Below are 19,745 nucleotides of genomic sequence, written 5' to 3'. Positions count from 1 at the left end.
GACTGGGCTGTGCCCAGGCCTTGCAGACACATGTACAGACACGTACACGCCAATGTCCTGGAAAGCCTCCTGATTTCAGAGAGCCCTCGGCCTGACCTGTGGTGGCGCGTTGACCTGGAACGCTGAGGTCGCCGGTCCAAAACCCTGGGCTTGCCTGGTCAAGGCACATATGGGAGTTGATGCTTCCTGCTCCTCCCCCTTTCTCTCTCTCTAAAAATGAATAAACAAAATAAAATGAACTAAAGGAGAGCCCTAGGAGCTGCACACTGAAAGCTGAGACCAGAGCTTCCAAGATGCCGGAGGAAACTAGTCCCAGGACTGTGCCGATGAGACTCCAGGGGGGGCCTCGTCATCTTCCCTCCCACGTTTCAAACCCAGGTCCTCACGAATGTCACTGCCATGCCCCCACCCCCCTTGCACAGGCTCAGCACCTGCCCTCGAGGCGGGGCTCAGTCTCTGGAAAGACAGGAAGTGACGTCATAGGCAGGGAGGTGTCTATCCAGACCAAACACAGAAAGCGGATGCCCCGTCTCCCAGGCAGGCAGGAGTCAGTGTCCCAAAGCCAATCTGTCCCAGTTGGTAAGCCACCTCAGCCACCAGTGGGAACGAACCCGCGCCACAGCCCCCAAAGCCACTGGGCTGACCTCCGTCTCTCCGCCGGCCCCGGGAGACTCCGTCCTGTCCTGTGGCACTCATCCTCCTCTCTCGACCCACGGGCTTTTGGCAGAAGCCCTGCCCTCGTCACCAATGAACACTACCCTGCAGATTCCAGCCCGAGAGGCTGCCCTCCAGGGAGCCGGCCCTGCCATGTCCCCAGCACCCCTGCCCCTGGGTGAGGCCCCCTGAACGCTCCCAGAGCCAGGACACCTCTCCGCTGGGCCTGCCTGCCCCTTCATACTTCTGTGTGACAACCTCAGGAGCATGGGCCTCCCACGAGGGCAGGGGCCACAGGCCATGGCGGCGGCCAGCACACAACTACCACCTGCCAGGCCCAGGCCCAGCCAGGCCTCCCGGGCCCAGCACACATTCTGCTCATGCGGCCCGAGACCAGCAGGCTGGGACAGACACTGAGGACACGCGGAGGGGTGGCCTGGGCCTAGGAGTCCCACCACCAACCCACACAGACTGACAGGGGACAGGGGCAAGCTTCCAGCCAAGGCTTCCAGGCCATTCCACAGACCAGAGGTTAAGACAACACGCTGCCGATAAAGCAGACAGAATTATCGACCAATAAAAGAAAGGCCCCATCCCACTGGTGTTAATGAACAAGTCATTAAGGCAAACGTGCTGAAACACGGTTTATTGCCCCAGAAGTGGAGCTGATGGCACTAAATGAGGGACGGGGAGTAAGACAGTTTATCCCGTCACCCCCCCCCCCAGCTCGTTCTGTTCTGAGTCCAACACCATCAGTCCCTGCCCCATAATCAATCACAACGGTGAGTGCCACGCTTTCGGGGAGCTCGGGGAGCCTGTCCAGGGAAGCACAGCACCTACACATGGCCTTGGGGGCCCCTAAAACTCAGGTGCGAGGGCAGTCTCCCGCACTGGCCCCAAGCTCAGCAACAGCCATGCAGCAAAATACAGATGCCGTCAAAGCTGGGGTCTCCGTGCCGACCTGGAAGCGCGCAGAGCACGGGAAGCAGACACAGCAAGCCGCCGGACACTGGGGCACAGGGTGATGGGAAAACGCACCAAAGACTCAGACCAGCGGCCTCTGGAAGGGAGACCAGTGTTTGCCAGGCAAGAAGAGGACTCCTTCCCGTCCACTTGTCTCTGAATGCCAAGCCTCGTGCACACATCACGGGATCAACCTGCTCAAACACTGGGTTCCTGAGCTGGGCACCAAGCTGCCCAAAGCTGCAGAGGCCAGAAAGCGCAGAGACGAGACTCAAAGCCAAGACCTGGTCCACGCTACCGGCCCACAGTGCAACAGCAGCAAGACCTGGTCCACGCTACCGGCCCACAGTGCGGCGGCAGCAAGACCTGGTCCACGCTATCGGCCCACAGTGCGACGGCGGCAAGACCTGGTCCACGCTACCGGCCCACAGTGCAACAGCAGCAAGACCTGGTCCACGCTACCGGCCCACAGTGCGGCAGCGGTCTCTGACAGGCCAGACAGACACGACCTCTGCAGCCCCAGCCACTGGCTGGTCCTGGGAGCTGTCCCCAGGGAATCGCAAACAGCCGGTTCCACCCACAAAGCACCAGAAAGCAGAGGCAGAGCGTCCACTGAGAGGCCTGCTGCTCCCCCACACCACCTCCCGCCTCCATCCTGCCTCTCCGACTCGGACGTGAAGGGGGCAGCCACCTAAACAGAAGCTTTTAGGGCGCCCACCCCACGGGCAGCTGGCCACTTCCAGGGGCACTCAGAGAACTCGATGCACCAGGCCCAGCAGAGCGGATGGACTGGACTCCCCCGGGGGCGCAGGGAGGGGCTGGTGAGCAGCCAGGCCTGGACCCGGCACCGTAAGACTGAGAAGTAACGGAAGCGGCAAGGCAGCCGGGCACCTGGTAGGGCTGTTCAATCTGGCACGGTGTCTTCCAGAGCAGCGGCTTTCCACCGCCGGTCCGCGGACCACGGCGGTCCACCAGGAATTCTGTGCAGGTCCACAGAGAGCTAACCCCTGACGCTGTACGTGGATCACACATCTGGTTACTACAGCGCTGGTCTTCGCACGTCAGGTGGTCCTGGAGCTCGTCTCTCCTCTGCGTCCCCTACAACCCTGCAGCCGCGCGGCCGCTCTGAGCACGCGCAGTCAGACGAGGTCGCAGCCCCGGAGCAGAGCGGCAGCAGCCAGAGGGCAGGAGCGAGGCTGCCGGACGCTGCTCCCTACACACCCTGCTGCAGAGCTGACCGCAGCCAGCGGGCAGAGGCCACCAGCCTCGCTGTAGACTCACCCTGACGCCTCTGCGGGAAGAATGGCAGCAGTGGGAAGCACTGCGACACTGGTCTCCCGGTTCCCACAGGACACAGCCGTGTGCAGAACACAGTTGCCTCGTCACAACAGGGAAGCCAGCCGCAAGAGGCCCCGCCCACCCTAAGCCACCACGAGCCAGACACGAGGCACAGAAACAAGGCGGCCGACGCCCTCGCCCACTCACTCACTGAGCGCTGGCACGGTGCCTTCGCCCACTCACTCACCGAGCACTGGCACGGTGCCCGTGGACGGCAGGCAGAGGCTCCGGAGACAAGCCCTGCTCCTGAGGCACAAGTCTCAGGTGGAGGGAAGGCAGTGAAGGAAACAACTTCCAGGACACAGAGAAGCAGGGACTCAGCCAGCAGGAGAAGCGGCTGTTAGAGGACAACAGTGACCGCCCAGGGTCAACAGCCTTTGTCGCTGTCCTCCCAGGGGTGGGAAGAGCCGGAAACTGCTCAGAAGTCCTGGGCCAGGCGTCAGGGCGGCAGGTGCGCAGGCCCGAGGGCGCGCCCCGGGGCAGAAGGCCCTCTCCGGACACCAGGCTCCAGGAGAACAGCTCCTGACGATGAGTGAGTGCGTTCATGCACGTACAGTAGAGAGGCACATGGCGAGAGCTCCGAGGCACGGGCGTGCAAGACCAGAAGAAAGGGCCAGGCTCACAAGCGCCCAGAAGGAACACACGTCTCCCTCCTCACCCTCCCCATCCTCCTGCACCTCCAAAGAAAACCAACCAAGACCAATTAAAAGGGACCAAGACACCTGACAGCTCACCCACCTTCCCAGGCACCAACAGCCTTGCTGGTATTGATCAGCCCAGTACCTGGGTAATTAGAAATCGCCGGCACAGTGACCAGGGTAATAAAAGTGTCCGGCCAGTCAATGAGATCCTTCCCCGGGAGGAAGCTACACACTCACCCTCGCTCTCCTCCTAATTGGCCTCACACATCAGGGAAACTCATCCCCGAGACGTGCCACCTGGCCAGCCGACAATGTTTTCAGGAAACGTCCAGGTCAGCACTTGTCAGAGCCCAGCTTTCGCTCCCGGTGATGGGTCAGCAGTTTGGGGGGTGCAGGGGGTGCACACTGGCAGGCTTCAGAGCCAGCAAAGCCTGCCAGCCTCCCAGCCTCCCTGCCCAGCGTCCGCTGCAGCCCTGAAGCCATCAAGCCTGTCCTCACACTGACAGGTATGAGGATGGCCTCCCAACCCACCTGAAACCAGGCCAGACTCAGGCACAAGGGACAGGAGAAGCCCAATCACAGGGGCCTCCCTGCCAAGAGCCAGACAGCTCCTCCATGAAGTGAGCAGCGTGGCCGCAGACGGCCCCACATGCATCCCGCGCTCCCGGAGCCGGGCCCCCGCCAACGGGCACCGCTAAGCAGGCCACGCAGAGCCCTGGCCCCTACTGCCCCGGGCCTGCCCTCCAAACCCGCTCTCACGGACAGCAGACCGCCCAGGTAGACCACCACACTCACGCCCGGCGACGGAAACGGGGTCAGCTGAGCACAGTCGGTCCAGCTCAGAGACCTGTCTCTTCGGAGCAAAGGTCCTACTTCTAAGGATTTACCCAACCGATACAGCACTGTTTTATTGAAATAAAGAAATGAAACAGAACAGCCGTTGGAAAGCACCTGCCTGTCCATCGACAGGGGCCTGAGGTAGAGCAGACCCTCCACGCTGCACAACCCTGTCCCTCTTCCTCACACGTCAGCGGGGCCACCGGGCTGCTGCCGAAAACCATTGGAAGCCAAATAAAAAAGCAAGCTGCAGAGCAGGTCACAGAACGAGCACCAGCCAGAGGGGACGAAGAAGCTCGCAGGTGCACCCACATTCTAGAAAGATACACCCAAACTTCCCAGGCGCTGCCTGGAAGGATGGCCAGGGTGAGGGCGGTCTCTCCTGGCTGCCACCCTCTGGGGGCAACTCTCAGTCCCAGTACCTGAGAAGGGCACCCCCGAGCACAGCTAGAGCACAGGACAGTGGCCGGGGAGCTGGGACCCAGGCCAGCTGGGCGAGGCAGCGTGGGCGTGGGGAGGGGAGTACACGTTCACTCTTCACCCTCCGTCGGCTTGTCCACCATGCACCTGCTTCTGTCTTCATCAGTCACATGAAATGACTGACCTTCGCAGCCCACACCTGCATCACCCACAATTCTTGCCCCCAAGTCCCCAAGGTCCAGGAAAACTGGCAGACAGAGCCTGGGCTGGTCTCAGCTGTCCACGAGCCCTTGGCAAGTTCAAGGGACGGTCCCGTCCAGGATGAAGGCTTTAAAAAGCACACCATCCACACCTGTGTAGCCCCACCAACACTCAGTCACAGGCAAGCCCCAGCTCGTGGGGACTCCCCATCCCCCCATCGTACACCAAACCGAGATGTGAAGGGACATCGTCTGCCTTCTGTCACTACAGGTCAGGTCTGCCTTTTTATTGGTGAGCAGGACTCCACTGTGGGGATATGCCGTGGTCCACCTGGCCGCTCACCCGCTGACGGGCATTTCTGGTATTTCCATATCTCAGTGGCTCTGAACACGGCCACCATGAGCACCAGCAGACGAGTCTCTGTGAGGTCAGTACCAAGGAGGAGAACTGTTGTGTCACGTTGTAAATGCAGAGAAAGCCGCCACGCTGTGTCCCAAGTGGCCGCGCTGTGTCCCACTCACCCTGGCGCTGGAGGCGAGCACGGCTGCTCCAGGCCTCAGTGGCGGCTGTGGTCCGTCTTCCCGCAGTTGGGAGCCCTGTTTCCCTGCAATCTCAATTTGCATTCCCTAATGATAACAGTGCCTGTCGCTTTTCCTGTCCGTATTTACCATTCACAGACTTATTTGTCCCAAGTCTCTTGCCCTTTTTTAAAAATCTGGTCATCTTCTCACTGATCTGAAAGAACACTTATATCTCCTGCACACAAGTTCTCAGTCACACACACACACACACACACACTCTGCACACGGCTTGCCTTTCCTTTTCCTAAAGTCTTCTGAGAGCAAAAGTTTTTAATTTTGAGAAAGTCTAACTCATCTATTTTTTCCGTTTGTGGTTCGTGTTTTCTGTGTCCTGGGAACTGCAGGCCCAGGCTTCCAGAGTGTAACCTTCACATCTGAGCAAATTCAGGGAACAGTGGGAGGCCCCTGCACCTGCACATCAGCTGTCCCTCGTTTCAGCACCGTCTGCTGGAAAGACCCTCCCACTGAATTATCTTGTCACCGCTGACGAACACCAAGGGGGTCTGCGTGTGTGGACTGTTCCCGGACCCTCCGCTCTGCTCCGTTCTGTTCACGATTGACAGGCCTGCCCCGCCCCGGTCAGCACGCTGTCTCGTGAGTGCAGTCCACGGTGTGTCCTGAAATCAACCACTGTGAGCTCTGCAACTTGTTCTTTTTCAAACTGCTACAGCCATTCTAGGTCCTCTCATGGCTATACGGAGTTTAGTATCAGCGTGTGTCGATTTCCACCACAAACGCCCAGTGGGGCTGGGGCTGGGGCTGAGGATGGGGCTGAGGCTGAGGCTGAGGATGAGGATGAGGATGGGGATGAGGATGAGGATGGGGCTGAGGATGGGGCTGAGGATGAGGATGGGGCTGGGGCTGAGGATGGGGCTGAGGCTGAGGATGAGGATGAGGATGAGGATGGGGCTGAGGATGAGGATGGGGCTGAGGATGAGGATGAGGATGAGGATGAGGATGAGGCTGAGGCTGAGGATGAGGATGAGGATGAGGATGGGGCTGAGGATGGGGCTGAGGGTGGGGCTGAGGATGAGGATGAGGATGAGGATGAGGATGGGGATGGGGATGGGGATGAGGATGAGGATGAGGATGGGGCTGGGGCTGAGGATGAGGATGAGGATGGGGCTGGGGCTGAGGATGGGGCTGAGGATGGGGCTGGGGCTGAGGATGAGGATGAGGATGGGGATGAGGATGAGGATGAGGATGGGGATGAGGATGGGGATGAGGATGGGGATGAGGATGAGGATGAGGATGGGGCTGAGGATGAGGATGAGGATGGGGCTGAGGATGAGGATGAGGATGGGGCTGAGGATGAGGATGAGGATGGGGCTGGGGCTGAGGATGAGGATGAGGATGAGGATGAGGATGAGGATGAGGATGGGGCTGGGGCTGAGGATGGGGCTGGGGCTGAGGATGGGGCTGAGGATGGGGCTGGGGCTGAGGATGAGGATGAGGATGGGGCTGGGGCTGAGGATGAGGATGAGGATGGGGCTGGGGCTGAGGATGAGGATGAGGATGAGGATGGGGATGAGGATGAGGATGAGGATGGGGATGAGGATGGGGCTGAGGATGAGGATGGGGCTGAGGATGAGGATGGGGCTGAGGATGAGGATGAGGATGGGGCTGGGGCTGAGGATGAGGATGAGGATGAGGATGGGGCTGAGGATGAGGATGAGGATGGGGCTGAGGATGAGGATGAGGATGGGGCTGAGGATGAGGATGAGGATGGGGCTGAGGATGAGGATGAGGATGGGGCTGGGGCTGAGGATGAGGATGAGGATGAGGATGAGGATGAGGATGGGGCTGAGGATGAGGATGGGGCTGAGGATGAGGATGGGGCTGAGGATGAGGATGGGGCTGAGGATGAGGATGAGGATGAGGATGAGGATGAGGATGGGGCTGAGGATGAGGATGGGGCTGAGGATGAGGATGAGGATGAGGATGAGGATGAGGCTGAGGATGAGGATGGGGCTGAGGATGAGGATGAGGATGAGGATGGGGCTGAGGATGAGGATGAGGATGAGGATGAGGATGGGGCTGAGGATGAGGATGGGGCTGAGGATGAGGATGAGGATGGGGCTGGGGCTGGGGATGAGGATGAGGATGAGGATGAGGATGAGGATGAGGCTGAGGATGAGGATGGGGCTGAGGATGGGGCTGGGGATGAGGATGAGGATGAGGATGAGGATGAGGGTGGGGCTGAGGGTGGGGCTGAGGGTGGGGATGAGGATGGGGCTGAGGGTGGGGCTGAGGGTGGGGATGAGGATGAGGATGAGGATGGGGCTGAGGATGAGGATGAGGGTGGGGCTGAGGGTGGGGCTGAGGATGAGGATGAGGATGAGGATGAGGATGGGGCTGAGGATGGGGATGAGGATGAGGCTGAGGCTGAGGATGAGGATGGGGATGAGGATGAGGATGAGGATGAGGCTGAGGATGAGGATGAGGATGGGGCTGAGGATGAGGATGAGGATGAGGATGGGGATGAGGATGAGGATGAGGATGAGGATGGGGCTGAGGATGAGGATGGGGATGAGGATGAGGATGAGGATGAGGATGAGAATGAGGATGAGGATGAGGATGAGGATGAGGATGGGGCTGAGGATGGGGCTGAGGATGAGGATGGGGCTGAGGATGGGGCTGGGGCTGAAGCTGAACAGACTGATCTCAGCAAACTGACATCCTGACAACGCTGAAGCTTCCAGTCCACGAACACAGTATCTTTATCCACTTGTTCATATTATCAGGTCACCCTCAATTTCTCTCAGCAACCTCTTACCATTTTCAGTGTGCAGATCTTACACGTATTTTGTCAATGTATCCCGAAGGTCTTTGTGTTTTTGATGCTATTGTAAACTGCATGTCTTTCCAGGTGTTCACTGCCCGGCTACAGAAATTCAATCAATTCACGTGTATTTGTTCTTGGGTCCTGGGGACCTGCTCCATTCACTTAGTCCTAGTGGCTTTTTATCGATTCTCTGGGATTTTCTGCATAATTACCTCATCTCCAGACAAGGACAGGTCACTTCTTCCTCTCCGGTCCGTGTCCCTGCACCCCTTGTATCCCCGCCGCACACCCGGCTGGGCCCCGACCCTGGACGCTGGGCGTGCACACGCCGACGGCCTCGCCACACCCCATGCTGGAGGACTTGCCGTCCCCACCCGCGTCTCTCCCTGCAGTTCTCATCACGACGCCGTGTTGTCTTTGCAGATGCTGCTTCTGCACCTATTGAGATGCTCACGCTTCCGCCTTTATTAGTTAATTTTCTGAGGATAAGCCCCTGTCTTCATGGGATGAACCCACAGTCCCTCTGCCCACGGGGTGACAAGCTTCTCTGGCAGAGGAGGGAACTTGGCAGAAGGGGCTCCCTCCAGGCTCACAGTGGTTCCCACCGGCCAGCTCGCCCACCCTGTTCTTCCAGCAGCTCTGGGCTCCTTGGGACATGAGAAATCCCAAACTGGAGAGACCGTTTCTTCATGGACTCACACCTTGTTCTGACCTAGGAGACCAGTGAGCCCCTGCGATCCCGGGAGAGGCTGCAGTCCGTCCACAGAAGAGCACCCACTCAGGAAATACTCAGTATGAGCATCACAAGCCCACAGACCCCAGGGGTTCACGGGCTGTAAAGTGCTGGTCAAGAACACAGTAGGTGGGACAGCCACAGCGGCCTGCTGGCTACCCAAAGGCAGGCAGGAACTGCCAGACCAGACTACCCCCCGCCACACACACACACCTAACTCCTGCACAACCAAACCTGGTTTTGGCAAGGAAGTCCCATGGGGGACCGGCAGAGAGCCAGGAGGAGCCACTGGCCTAAATCCAGAAGTGCAGGCTGACCCCATGCAGCCCCAGGGACTGCGCAGCAACCAGGGTCCCTGGGAGCCAGGACCTCCAGGGGGAGGGCGGTGCCACCCAGTGCTGCCAGCTCGCAGAAACCCAGGAGGCACTGGACGCAGGCCGGAGCCTGGGGTCATGATGCCCCAAATGAGTGGTCTCAGTCCCAAAATTATGGAAATGCCTTGACCTAAAGGCCAAACAAACTCAAAACCCCGTCCAGGCCAAACACCCTCCAGCCCCTGAACCCCAGCTTCCAGGCATCTACTGGACCCCGACTTTCTGCCGTCATCGAGCGCTGGCTGATCACACTCTGGGGTCGTGGGTCCCGTCTGCATGAGGAGAAAGTCTGTGACTGTCACCAGATTCTCAGAGAGACCCATGACCCTGAGGAGCAACCATGTTTCCAGATGTGGAGGCAGAAACATGAAAGAGACCACACCACACACAGGGCCAACCTGGGGCCAGACAGATGCCTGTCCACCTCTCGAGGGTCTGAGACAACCCATCGTCATCCCTGCTGCCCTGAACCCACGAAGGTGGCAGGCCTGCAGCCTGGGCCCACTCCTGGCAGACCCTGGGTCCAGTCACCCAGACAGCATCACCCTCGGGACATACACCTCCCGGAACTGTCCTGGGACCCCATGCTAGAGATGTGGCCCCCACGCTTCCCTGTGTCCTGTACCCTCCGCTCCTCTCCACCCTCATATTCAATGTCATCAAATAACGTGTCCAAGTCACCTCCCTGCTCAGAAATCTCTTGTAACTACATAAACAGTAGCAAAAGAGATAGCCAGCCGTGTCCTCATAGTACTGAAGGTCAGCCCAGGACTCAAGTCCAGAGTGTGGACAGGCCGACCCACGGGGTTCGGCCCAGGAGTCTGCATCTGTGCCAAGCTCTGCAGGTAACGCTGGCGACGCCCACACTCACAGCACAAGTCTGCGACCCACAGCCTGTTGCATGACACGCACACACTCACGTGGTACAGAGTGGCCAGAGGTGCAGTCTGCTGCACATGCCCCCGTGGGGACAGGAGAGGTGAGGAAGAAGAGCCAAAGTCCCCGAGGGGCCCTGGACGTGGCCCTGGGACAACCGACCACAGAGGGCGTGGAAGAAAGCCTGCCCGTCCCGGGGGCAGTGAGGACGCCCCCGCCCTTCTGGAAGGAGGCCCCTGCCGTTCCTGAGGCAGCTGCGAATGCAGTCGTGTTCCACTCCCCGCGCACCACGAGCAGAGCCTGCTCCCCCTTCCCCACGACAGGAAAACCGCACGAAGGGGACCCAGGAGCAGCCGCACTTCCCATCTGGCCACGGACATGGCGCCGGCCTGGCCCGAGAGAGCGGCTGTGCACACCCGCTGCCCGCCTGACACTGCGTGCTTGTGGCACGCTGGGCGCTGCCCGTCCCGGCAGCCTGGTCTGATCAGCACGCCTGGGCCTGGCCCGAGAGAGCGGCTGTGCACACCCGCTGCCCGCCTGACACTGAGTGCTGTGGCACACTGGGCGCTGCCCGCCCCAGCAGCCTGGTCTGATCAGCACGCCTGGGCCTCTGATCTCCTGCACAAGAAGGAAGTCACGGAGGCGTCTCTCCTGACGCGTCTCCCCGGGAGCGGGAGGAAGCTTTCCAGTGAGTTAATAAGCCCCGAGAGCATGAGGAAGCACAAAACATTTAAGCCCTGCTGGGGCCTCCCGACATGAGTCTGGGCTCTGCAGGTGGAGTTCAAGAGGAAACAGCAGCCTCCTCTGTCCGCTGTGACTCAGAGAGGCAAGAGGAAAATGAAGAGGCGTTTTCAAGTGATGCACAACTGGAGTCAGTGCTGCCGACTGGAACCGTCGCAGGCTCCGGAACCAGCAGTCCAACGGTGCAATTACAGGACAGCTCTTTAACAGGGTTCTCAGTCTTGGCCCAGTCCCCAGAAAGACACCTGAGAAGCTGAGGCCTTACACTCACACAAGCAGATGAAACAACAAGAGGCTCCTTCAGCACCACGGGCCCTGGCTCCCAGGACAAACCCAGCGATCGAGCTCCACCACCGCCCACTCAGACCGGGCAGCCAGGCAGGGACACAGCGGCGAGGCAGGTGGCAGTCTGCAGGGCGCCCGGGCCGAGGGGCGGCAGCCTGGAGCAGCCCTGAGAGAGGGCAGGGCCCCCAAAGGGCGGGTGAGGGACAGCTGCCGGCCTGCCCATCCTGCCATCAGAAGACCACCCTGGCCCTCAGCCCTGCACCCGGGAAGGCCGTCCCACAGCCCCCTGCCGCTGCCCCACCGGGCAAGCTGCCCCAAGGCTGGCACTGGTCACACAGACACGCGGGGACGCTGCTGGGGGCTCGACAGGACTATGATCCTCTGCTACGGTGTTTCCCTTTTTACCCCTAGAAACTTACTCCACGGCCACTTATCACAAGTGCCTAACAGGAATGCCTTCCCCAGAAACAATGACTTCCTCAGGACGTACAAAAGGAAGTCCTTTAACACCGCCCAGCAGTGCAAGCCAATCAAACACCTGCCGCCACCTGGCTGCGAGCAGGCGGACTTATCTTCCAGCATGAATCATTTACCGCCAGCTCTCTGTGTCACAGGCGGCGGGCGTGACGACTCACTCAGCCATGCTCGAGTGGGGCCGGGAAGAGGGAGTGAAGGAAAGCGCAGCGTGAGGACAGGCTGCCGAGGGGCAGGTCACACGCCATGGCCCGCGGCGACCCTTCTGGGTCAGCTGAGCCGTTTCGGGCAGGACAGCTGGGCCAGGCCAGCTGCCCACCCCAGTTCTCCCCTGGCCAGCCCTCCCCTGGGGCCCGGCCCTGCCCTGCCCGTTTCTCCACGAGAATGTCGTAAGACCTGGGCAGGGAGAGGCACTGGCCTCCCAGCGGCCCGCTGCCAGGGCCCCTGCTGAAGGGGTGGGGAGGCAGGGCCCGCTCTGGCCCAGGTGCTGTCCGCACGGAGAGAAGGGGGCCCGAGGCCCAGCCCGCTCTGCCTACCTGATGCCCAGGCCCGTGGTCTGGTCCAGCTTCTCCCAGCTCTGCAGCTTCGCCAGCAGCTTCTGAAAAGACACGGCCGGTAGAACTCAGGGCACTGTGTCCCATCCTCTCCTGAGCGGAGCTGTCCTTCCTCACACCTGGCACACCCTGTCCCCCCACCGTGCCCACCGATCCCCACACCACACACCAGCTCACACGTGGTGCCGACGGCTAAGTCTCCCCATCCTCGAGAGGAGTCTGCCCTTATCTCTCAGCTAAAATGCAGAAATGTTCCCAGTCCGCTCCAAAGTGGACACGTCACGTCCTGACTGCTGAAGCTACACTGTGTGTTTAACACCTCATTCATCCCTGGTCCCACACATTCTGTAAAATCCCAACAGGCTAAAAAGACTGGAGTAGAGGAGAAATCAGCTTCTTGGGTGGCCCTGCAGTGGTCTGGCCAAGGACCAGCTGCCTCTCACCACCACCTTCCAGGTGCTCTCGGGACACTAAGCTACAGGGCAGATGGACCACGCCCTAGAACCAACACCCCCAACACGGCCAACCAGGCCCCACAGCCCCACGGCAGGAGGGAGCCAGCCTGAGAACAGGAGGTGGTGGCAGCACCCACCCCTGCCCAGCACTGCCCACAGGCTGGCTTGCCCGTGCACTTCACACAGCTGCCCCACAGCGACCCACACCCCAGGAAACCCTCTGCGTCTCACTGCCCCTCTGGAAGGTAAGCAACGTGAGGGCAGACTCCGTGTCTCTGACCTCCTGTCACCTTCACCCAGAGCCAAGCACCATGTTCTGAAGGCCTTCGTTCCATCACTCAAATACCACCTGAGTCCAATCAGTGCCAGGTATACTTGGTTAGTACTTGTATCACAACAGTCAACATTGTTAATCCTCATTGGAGAGGTTAAGTAACTTGCCCAGGGTCACACAGCCAGCAAGCACCACGGCAGGATTTTAAACTGGGCAGTGTGCTTCTAGAGCCAATATCTCAACCAATTTTAAAATAAATGACATCAAAAAGAAACTCTGATTATCTCCAGAGCTGTCCTTTCAGGCTAAGTTCCTCCAAGAGCCACCACCTGAGAGAGAGACTCTGCTCCTGTTTGGTGATGCCTCAGGCTGGCCATGGACGTGCTCACAGGCTAAGGTCACTGTCCAGCCAGAGAGGCTCAAGGACCCAACAGGACCTCGGTGGCGCAGGAACCCTGAACAAGAGCGGGCACTCCATGCCACTCTCACCAGACTCCGAAAATGACTGGGGAGTGCTGCCACGCTCTGTGCCGGGCAAGCCAGCGGCCAGGCGACCCGGGCAACCGCAGGGAAGCCGCGTGGGACAGAAAGGCCCCGGGCAGGAGCCAGGAAGCCGAAGTGTTGGTCCAGACTCCTGAGCACAGGGCGGGACAGAGAGCTCCTCCGAGCCTGTCTCATCTGCCCAGGGGGAAACCGGGCTGTTTCCAGCACTGACAGCTCATGACCATCCCCACACTGTCCCACAGAAGGCACCTGTGACCCCACCAGCAGGCACGGGAGACACCCGGCACAGAGCCCCTCGGGGCTGAGTGGGAACCATGCTGCTTCCTGGTCTTCCTTCAGGTCTCTCGTGCCAGCAACGCTTCTCACAGGCCAGGCGCCTCCCTCTCAGCTCTCACGCTGACCATGTTGCCACCAGGCACCATCTGAGTCCATTTTCCTGTCACTCATGCACTGGCTCAGAGCAGCCCAGACTCACCACCGAGAGCCCTGGAGTTCAGAAGTCTGACCACAGGGGCCTCGCAGGCCAAAGCCAGCTGGCAGCGAGGCTGTGCCAGCTCGAAGGGAAGACCCCGTTTCCTGGCCTTCCAGCTGGTAGAGGTGCCCACGTTCCCTGGCTCACGGCCCCTTTCTCCACTTCTCCACCTGCTAGAGGTGCCCACGTTCCCTGGCTCACGGCCCCTTTCTCCACTTCTCAGCTGCTAGAGGTGCCCACGTTCCCTGGTTCACGGCCCCCTTCTCCACTTCTCAGCTGCTAGAGGTGCCCACGTTCCCTGACTCGTGGCCCCCTTCTCCACTTCTCAGCTGCTAGAGGTGCCCACGTTCCCTGGTTCACAGCCCCTTTCTCCACTTCTCAGCTGCTAGAGGTGCCCACGTTCCCTGGTTCACGGCCCCTTTCTCCACTTCTCAGCTACTAGAGGTGCCCACGTTCCCTGGTTCACGGCCCCTTTCTCCACATCAGCGCTGCCAGAAGCAGCTGGTAGAACGCTTTCCACTGACATCGCTCCAACCTCCTCCAGGCCCCGTGCGGACTAAGGGCCTGTGGTCACACCAGCCACCTGGATGACCCAGGGGAGCCCACCTATCCCAGGCCAGCTGATCAGCACCTTTCGTTCCCCTCTGCCACCTAAGATGACAGACTCGGTTCTGGGGACCAGCACACAGCCACCTTTGGGGACCAGCGTGCTGCTCCCGACACCAGCACAGCAGTGTCCATATCTCAGGTGGCCGGCTGGAACATAGGACTGAGACACCCCAAGTCCTCCGGTGGCCAGGACGCTGCCAGACCAGCTCGCCTGCTCAGGTCCTCACCTCCTTCTCCAGCTCCAGGTCGACCAGGTCCTCCTGCATCTTCTCCTGACGGCTCAGCTTCCGCTGCAGCCCCTCCACCTCCTCCCTGAGCAGCCCATTGGTCTCTCGCATCTCCCTGAGAGACCAGAAACAAAGTCACTCAAACAGCTGCACGCCCTGGGACAAGTGCAGGAGCCCCAGGAGCCCGGGCTGCACACTGCACCCTGAGATCCAGCCCACAGGAGCTCTCGCCCTCCGCCCGCCCGCCTCACCGCAGGTAGGAGCCCTGGCCCTACTGCCTGCAGGCCGCCCGCCCGCTCACCGCAGGTAGGAGCCCTGGCCCTACTGCCCGCAGGCCGCCCGCCCGCTCACCGCAGGTAGGAGCCCTGGCCCTACTGCCCGCAGGCCGCCCGCCCCGCTCACCGCAGGTAGGAGCCCTGGCCCTGCTGCCCGCAGGCCGCCCGCCCCGCTCACCCGCCCGCTCACCGCAGGTAGGAGCCCTGGCCCTACTGCCCGCAGGCCGCCCGCCCCGCTCACCGCAGGTAGGAGCCCTGGCCCCGCTGCCCGCAGGCCGCCCGCCCGCTCACCGCAGGTAGGAGCCCTGGCCCCGCTGCCCGCAGGCCGCCCGCCCACTCACCGCAGGTAGGAGCCCTGGCCCCGCTGCCCGCAGGCCGCCCGCCCGCTCACCGCAGGTAGGAGCCCTGGCCCCGCTGCCCGCAGGCCGCCCGCCCGCTCACCGCAGGTAGGAGCCCTGGCCCCGCTGCCCGCAGGCCGCCCGCCCGCTCACCGCAGGTAGGAGCCCTCGCCCCGCTCACCGCAGGTAGGCGTTCTCCTCCCTCAGCTGCTTCAGCTCCCGCTCCACCTTGGGCAGCCGCACCAGCTCGGACTTCATGTTCTTCACGATCACAGCGTCCTGCTCCTGCAGCAACAGCTTCTGCTCCAAGTCCTGATGGTGCCGGGAACAGAGAGGACAGTCAGAGACGCCACACGGCCCCAGTCCTCAGTGACCTTCGTGGCCCTGGTCCCTCCTCCTGCAGCCTAGGGTGCTCCTCAGCGCTCACACCCAGCGTGGGGCCCACAGTGCAGCTTTGGCGCAGGTCACTGCTGTGCTGCGCGGCCCGTGGGGGCAGGAACCACATGTCTGGCCCAAGGACCCTCAGCAAAGGCTCCCTGAACAAACAGACCAATAAACATCCCACTCCTCCCATGCGAGATTTACTTCTGCTGCTCTAACACACCCATGGAACGACTGGGTCTCTTCCACAGGGAGGACAGCCTCTCTTTTACAATCTCTAGTCCCCTTAGACACACTGGAGACAGCTGGGATCCATTAGTGACAAGTTACAAAACACTAAGAATATGAGACCCAGACCAAATCAGTCAGTCACTCAACAAACACTAACAGGGCCCATCTCTGTATCGGTACTGACTCAAGTAGTGGGGACAAGGTGACTCAGAGACAGAGAGGTCTCTGTAAGGAAGAGTCCAGGGTCTAGGGGAATAGACAGGCATCAGGCAAGACAGGTAAGTGAACCCTGAGGAGTGGCCCAAGGCTGCAAACAGGAACACAAAGACAGGAAAAAGGTAAAAGGACATGTGAAGTGGTGAGGCTGGGGAGGCAGGCTGGGGAGGAGGGACAGATAGCACAGAAGCCACAGAGAAGCCTGTGAAAGCCCAGAGGTAAGAGGGAGCAGGGAACCTAGGAACTGACAGGCTGAGCACCAACAGAGGGAAGCAGACAGGACAGAGGGGGAGGCCGGAGGCAGAGCCTGAGGCAGGACACAGAGCCTAGATTTAACCGGAGGCAGAGCCTGAGGCAGGACACAGAGCCTGAGGCAGGCACAGAGCCTGGATTTAACCAGAGGCAGAGCCTGAGGCAGGACACAGAGCCTGGATTTTACTCTCAGGAGACAGGCAGCAACCCAGGGACCCAGGGCAATCTTCCTGACAGGGTCCTCCTTCAGGGAAGCAGTACCGCCTGGACGTCAGAGTCAGGCTGACCTGCCACGAGACCCATCAGGCACTAGCTGGACAAGCTCTGCAGCCAACTGTCACCTCCACAGCCCACAGCACTAGGACTGTCACCTCCACAGTCACAGCACTAGGACTGTCACCTCCACGCCCACACCACTAGGACTGTCACCTCCACAGTCACACCACTAGGACTGTCACCTCCACAGTCATATCACTAGGACTGTCACCTCCACAGTTACACCACTAGGACTGTCACCTCCATGCCCACACCACTAGGACTGTAACCTCCACAGTCACACCACTAGGACTGTCACCTCCACAGTCACACCACTAGGACTGTCACCTCCATGGCCCACAGCACTAGGACTGTCACCTCCACGGCCCACACCACAAGGACTGTCACCTCCACAGTCACAGCACTAGGACTGTCACCTCCACAGTCACATCACTAGGACTGTCACCTCCACAGTCACAGCACTAGGATTGTCACCTCCACGCCCACACCACTAGGACTGTCACCTCCACAGTCACACCACTAGGACTGTCACCTCCACAGTCACACCACTAGGACTGTCACCTCTATGCCCACACCACTAGGACTGTCACCTCCACAGTCACACCACTAGGACTGTCACCTCCACAGTCACATCACTGGGACTGTCACCTCCACAGTCATATCACTAGGACTGTAACCTCCACAGTCACACCACTAGGACTGTCACCTCCATGCCCACACCACTAGGACTGTCACCTCCACAGTCACACCACTAGGACTGTCACCTCCACGGCCCACAGCACTAGGACTGTCACCTCCACGGCCCACACCACAAGGACTGTCACCTCCACGGCCCACACCACTAGGACTGTCACCTCCACAGTCACACCACTAGGACTGTCACCTCTACAGTCACACCACTAGGACTGTCACCTCCACAGTCACATCACTAGGACTGTCACCTCCACAGTCACACCACTAGGACTGTCACCTCCACGGCCCACAGCACTAGGACTGTCACCTCCACGGCCCACACCACTAGGACTGTCACTTCCATGCCCACACCACTAGGACTGTCACCTCCACAGTCACACCACTAGGACTGTCACCTCCACGGCCCACACCACTAGGACTGTCACCTCCATGCCCACACCACTAGGACTGTCACCTCCACAGTCACAGCACTAGGACTGTCACCTCCACAGTCACAGCACTAGGACTGTCACCTCCACAGTCACACCACTAGGACTGTCACCTCCACGCCCACACCACTAGAACTGTCACCTCCACGGTCACACCACTAGGACTGTCACCTCCACGGTCACACCACTAGGACTGTCACCTCCACAGTCACACCACTAGGACTGTCACCTCCACAGTCATACCACTAGGACTGTCACCTCCACGGCCCACAGCACTAGGACTGTCACCTCCACGGGGACTGTCACCTCCACAGCCCACACCACTAGGACTGTCACCTCCATAGCCCACACCACTAGGACTGTCACCTCCACAGCCAACACCACTAGGACTGTCACCTCCACAGCCCACACCACTAGGACTGTCACCTCCACAGCCCATAGCACTAGGACTGTCACCTCCACAGTCACACCACTAGGACTGTCACCTCCACAGCCCACACCACTAGGACTGTCACCTCCATAGCCCACAACACTAGGACTGTCACCTCCACGCCCACACCACTAGGACTGTCACCTCCACAGTCACAGCACTAGGACTGTCACCTCCACAGCCCACACCACTAGGACTGTCACCTCCATAGCCCACATCACTAGGACTGTCACCTCCATGCCCACACCACTAGGACTGTCACCTCCACAGTCACAGCACTAGGACTGTCACCTCCACAGCCAACACCACTAGGACTGTCACCTCCACAGCCCACACCACTAGGACTGTCACCTCCACAGCCCATAGCACTAGGACTGTCACCTCCACAGTCACACCACTAAGACTGTCACCTCCACAGCCCACACCACTGGGACTGTCACCTCCACAGCCCACACCACTGGGACTGTCACCTCCACAGCCCACACCACTAGGACTGTCACCTCCACGGCCCACAGCACTAGGACTGTCACCTCCACGGCCCACACCACTAGGACTGTCACCTCCACGGCCCACACCACTAGGACTGTCACCTCCACAGTCCTCCACGGTCACACCACCAGGACTGTCACCTCCACGGCCACACCACCAGGACTGTCACCTCCACGGCCCACACCACTAAGACTGTCACCTCCACGGCCCACACCACTGGGACTGTCACCTCCACAGCTCACACTACTAGGACTGTCACCTCCACAGCCCACACCACTGGGACTGTCACATGCTCACTTTGTTCTCGTATGTCCGTTGTCTGTCTTCATCCACTAGAATGTGAGCTTTCTGGGAGCGAAGCATGTCCCCTAGTCCCTGTGGCGTCCCTAGCAGCTAGCACAAGCCGAGCACACGAGGACACAATCAGTGTACACAGCACAGTTAGTGCACGTGGTAACTGTCCCCAATGCCACTGAGCACGCCCAGCCAGCAACACCTATGGTGGAAGGAGGGTGAAACCACCACTGATGCTACTCGACACACCCGGGACTGAAACAGCAACTCACCTTGATCCTCTGCTCCTGGTCTGCCCTTGCTTCTTGACTGGCCTGGAGTTCCTGAATCTTCTGATTAGATTCTTGCCATTTTCTATTAAAAGTAGATCACATGCAGCATGAGCTATGTGCTGAGGCCAGCCATGTTACGCACCTTAAAGCTCTCCAGGGCAGACACACACAC

The 19,745-nt window shown here is 60.1% G+C and overlaps 1 protein-coding gene across 3 annotated transcripts in view; it reads right to left on the bottom strand.

The window, feature by feature from the left end:
- MAD1L1 (mitotic arrest deficient 1 like 1) overlaps positions 1 to 19,745 on the bottom strand; it is a 318,931-nt gene that overhangs the window by 272,460 nt on the left and 26,726 nt on the right. For all 3 annotated transcript variants that reach the window (XM_066344271.1, XM_066344270.1, XM_066344272.1), the window contains 4 exons: positions 19,574 to 19,655; positions 15,793 to 15,923; positions 14,999 to 15,113; positions 12,440 to 12,501 (listed from right to left, as the gene is read on the bottom strand). In XM_066344271.1, the coding sequence (XP_066200368.1) occupies positions 12,440 to 12,501; positions 14,999 to 15,113; positions 15,793 to 15,923; positions 19,574 to 19,655 (390 nt within the window). The remainder of the gene's footprint in view (positions 1 to 12,439; positions 12,502 to 14,998; positions 15,114 to 15,792; positions 15,924 to 19,573; positions 19,656 to 19,745) is intronic.

The sequence above is a fragment of the Saccopteryx leptura genome, chromosome 6 (assembly GCF_036850995.1).
Source record: "Saccopteryx leptura isolate mSacLep1 chromosome 6, mSacLep1_pri_phased_curated, whole genome shotgun sequence".
NCBI classification, from domain to species: domain Eukaryota; kingdom Metazoa; phylum Chordata; class Mammalia; order Chiroptera; family Emballonuridae; genus Saccopteryx; species Saccopteryx leptura.
The sequence above is the reverse complement of the archived record's forward strand: the minus strand, read 5'-3'. Positions and strand labels throughout refer to the sequence as shown.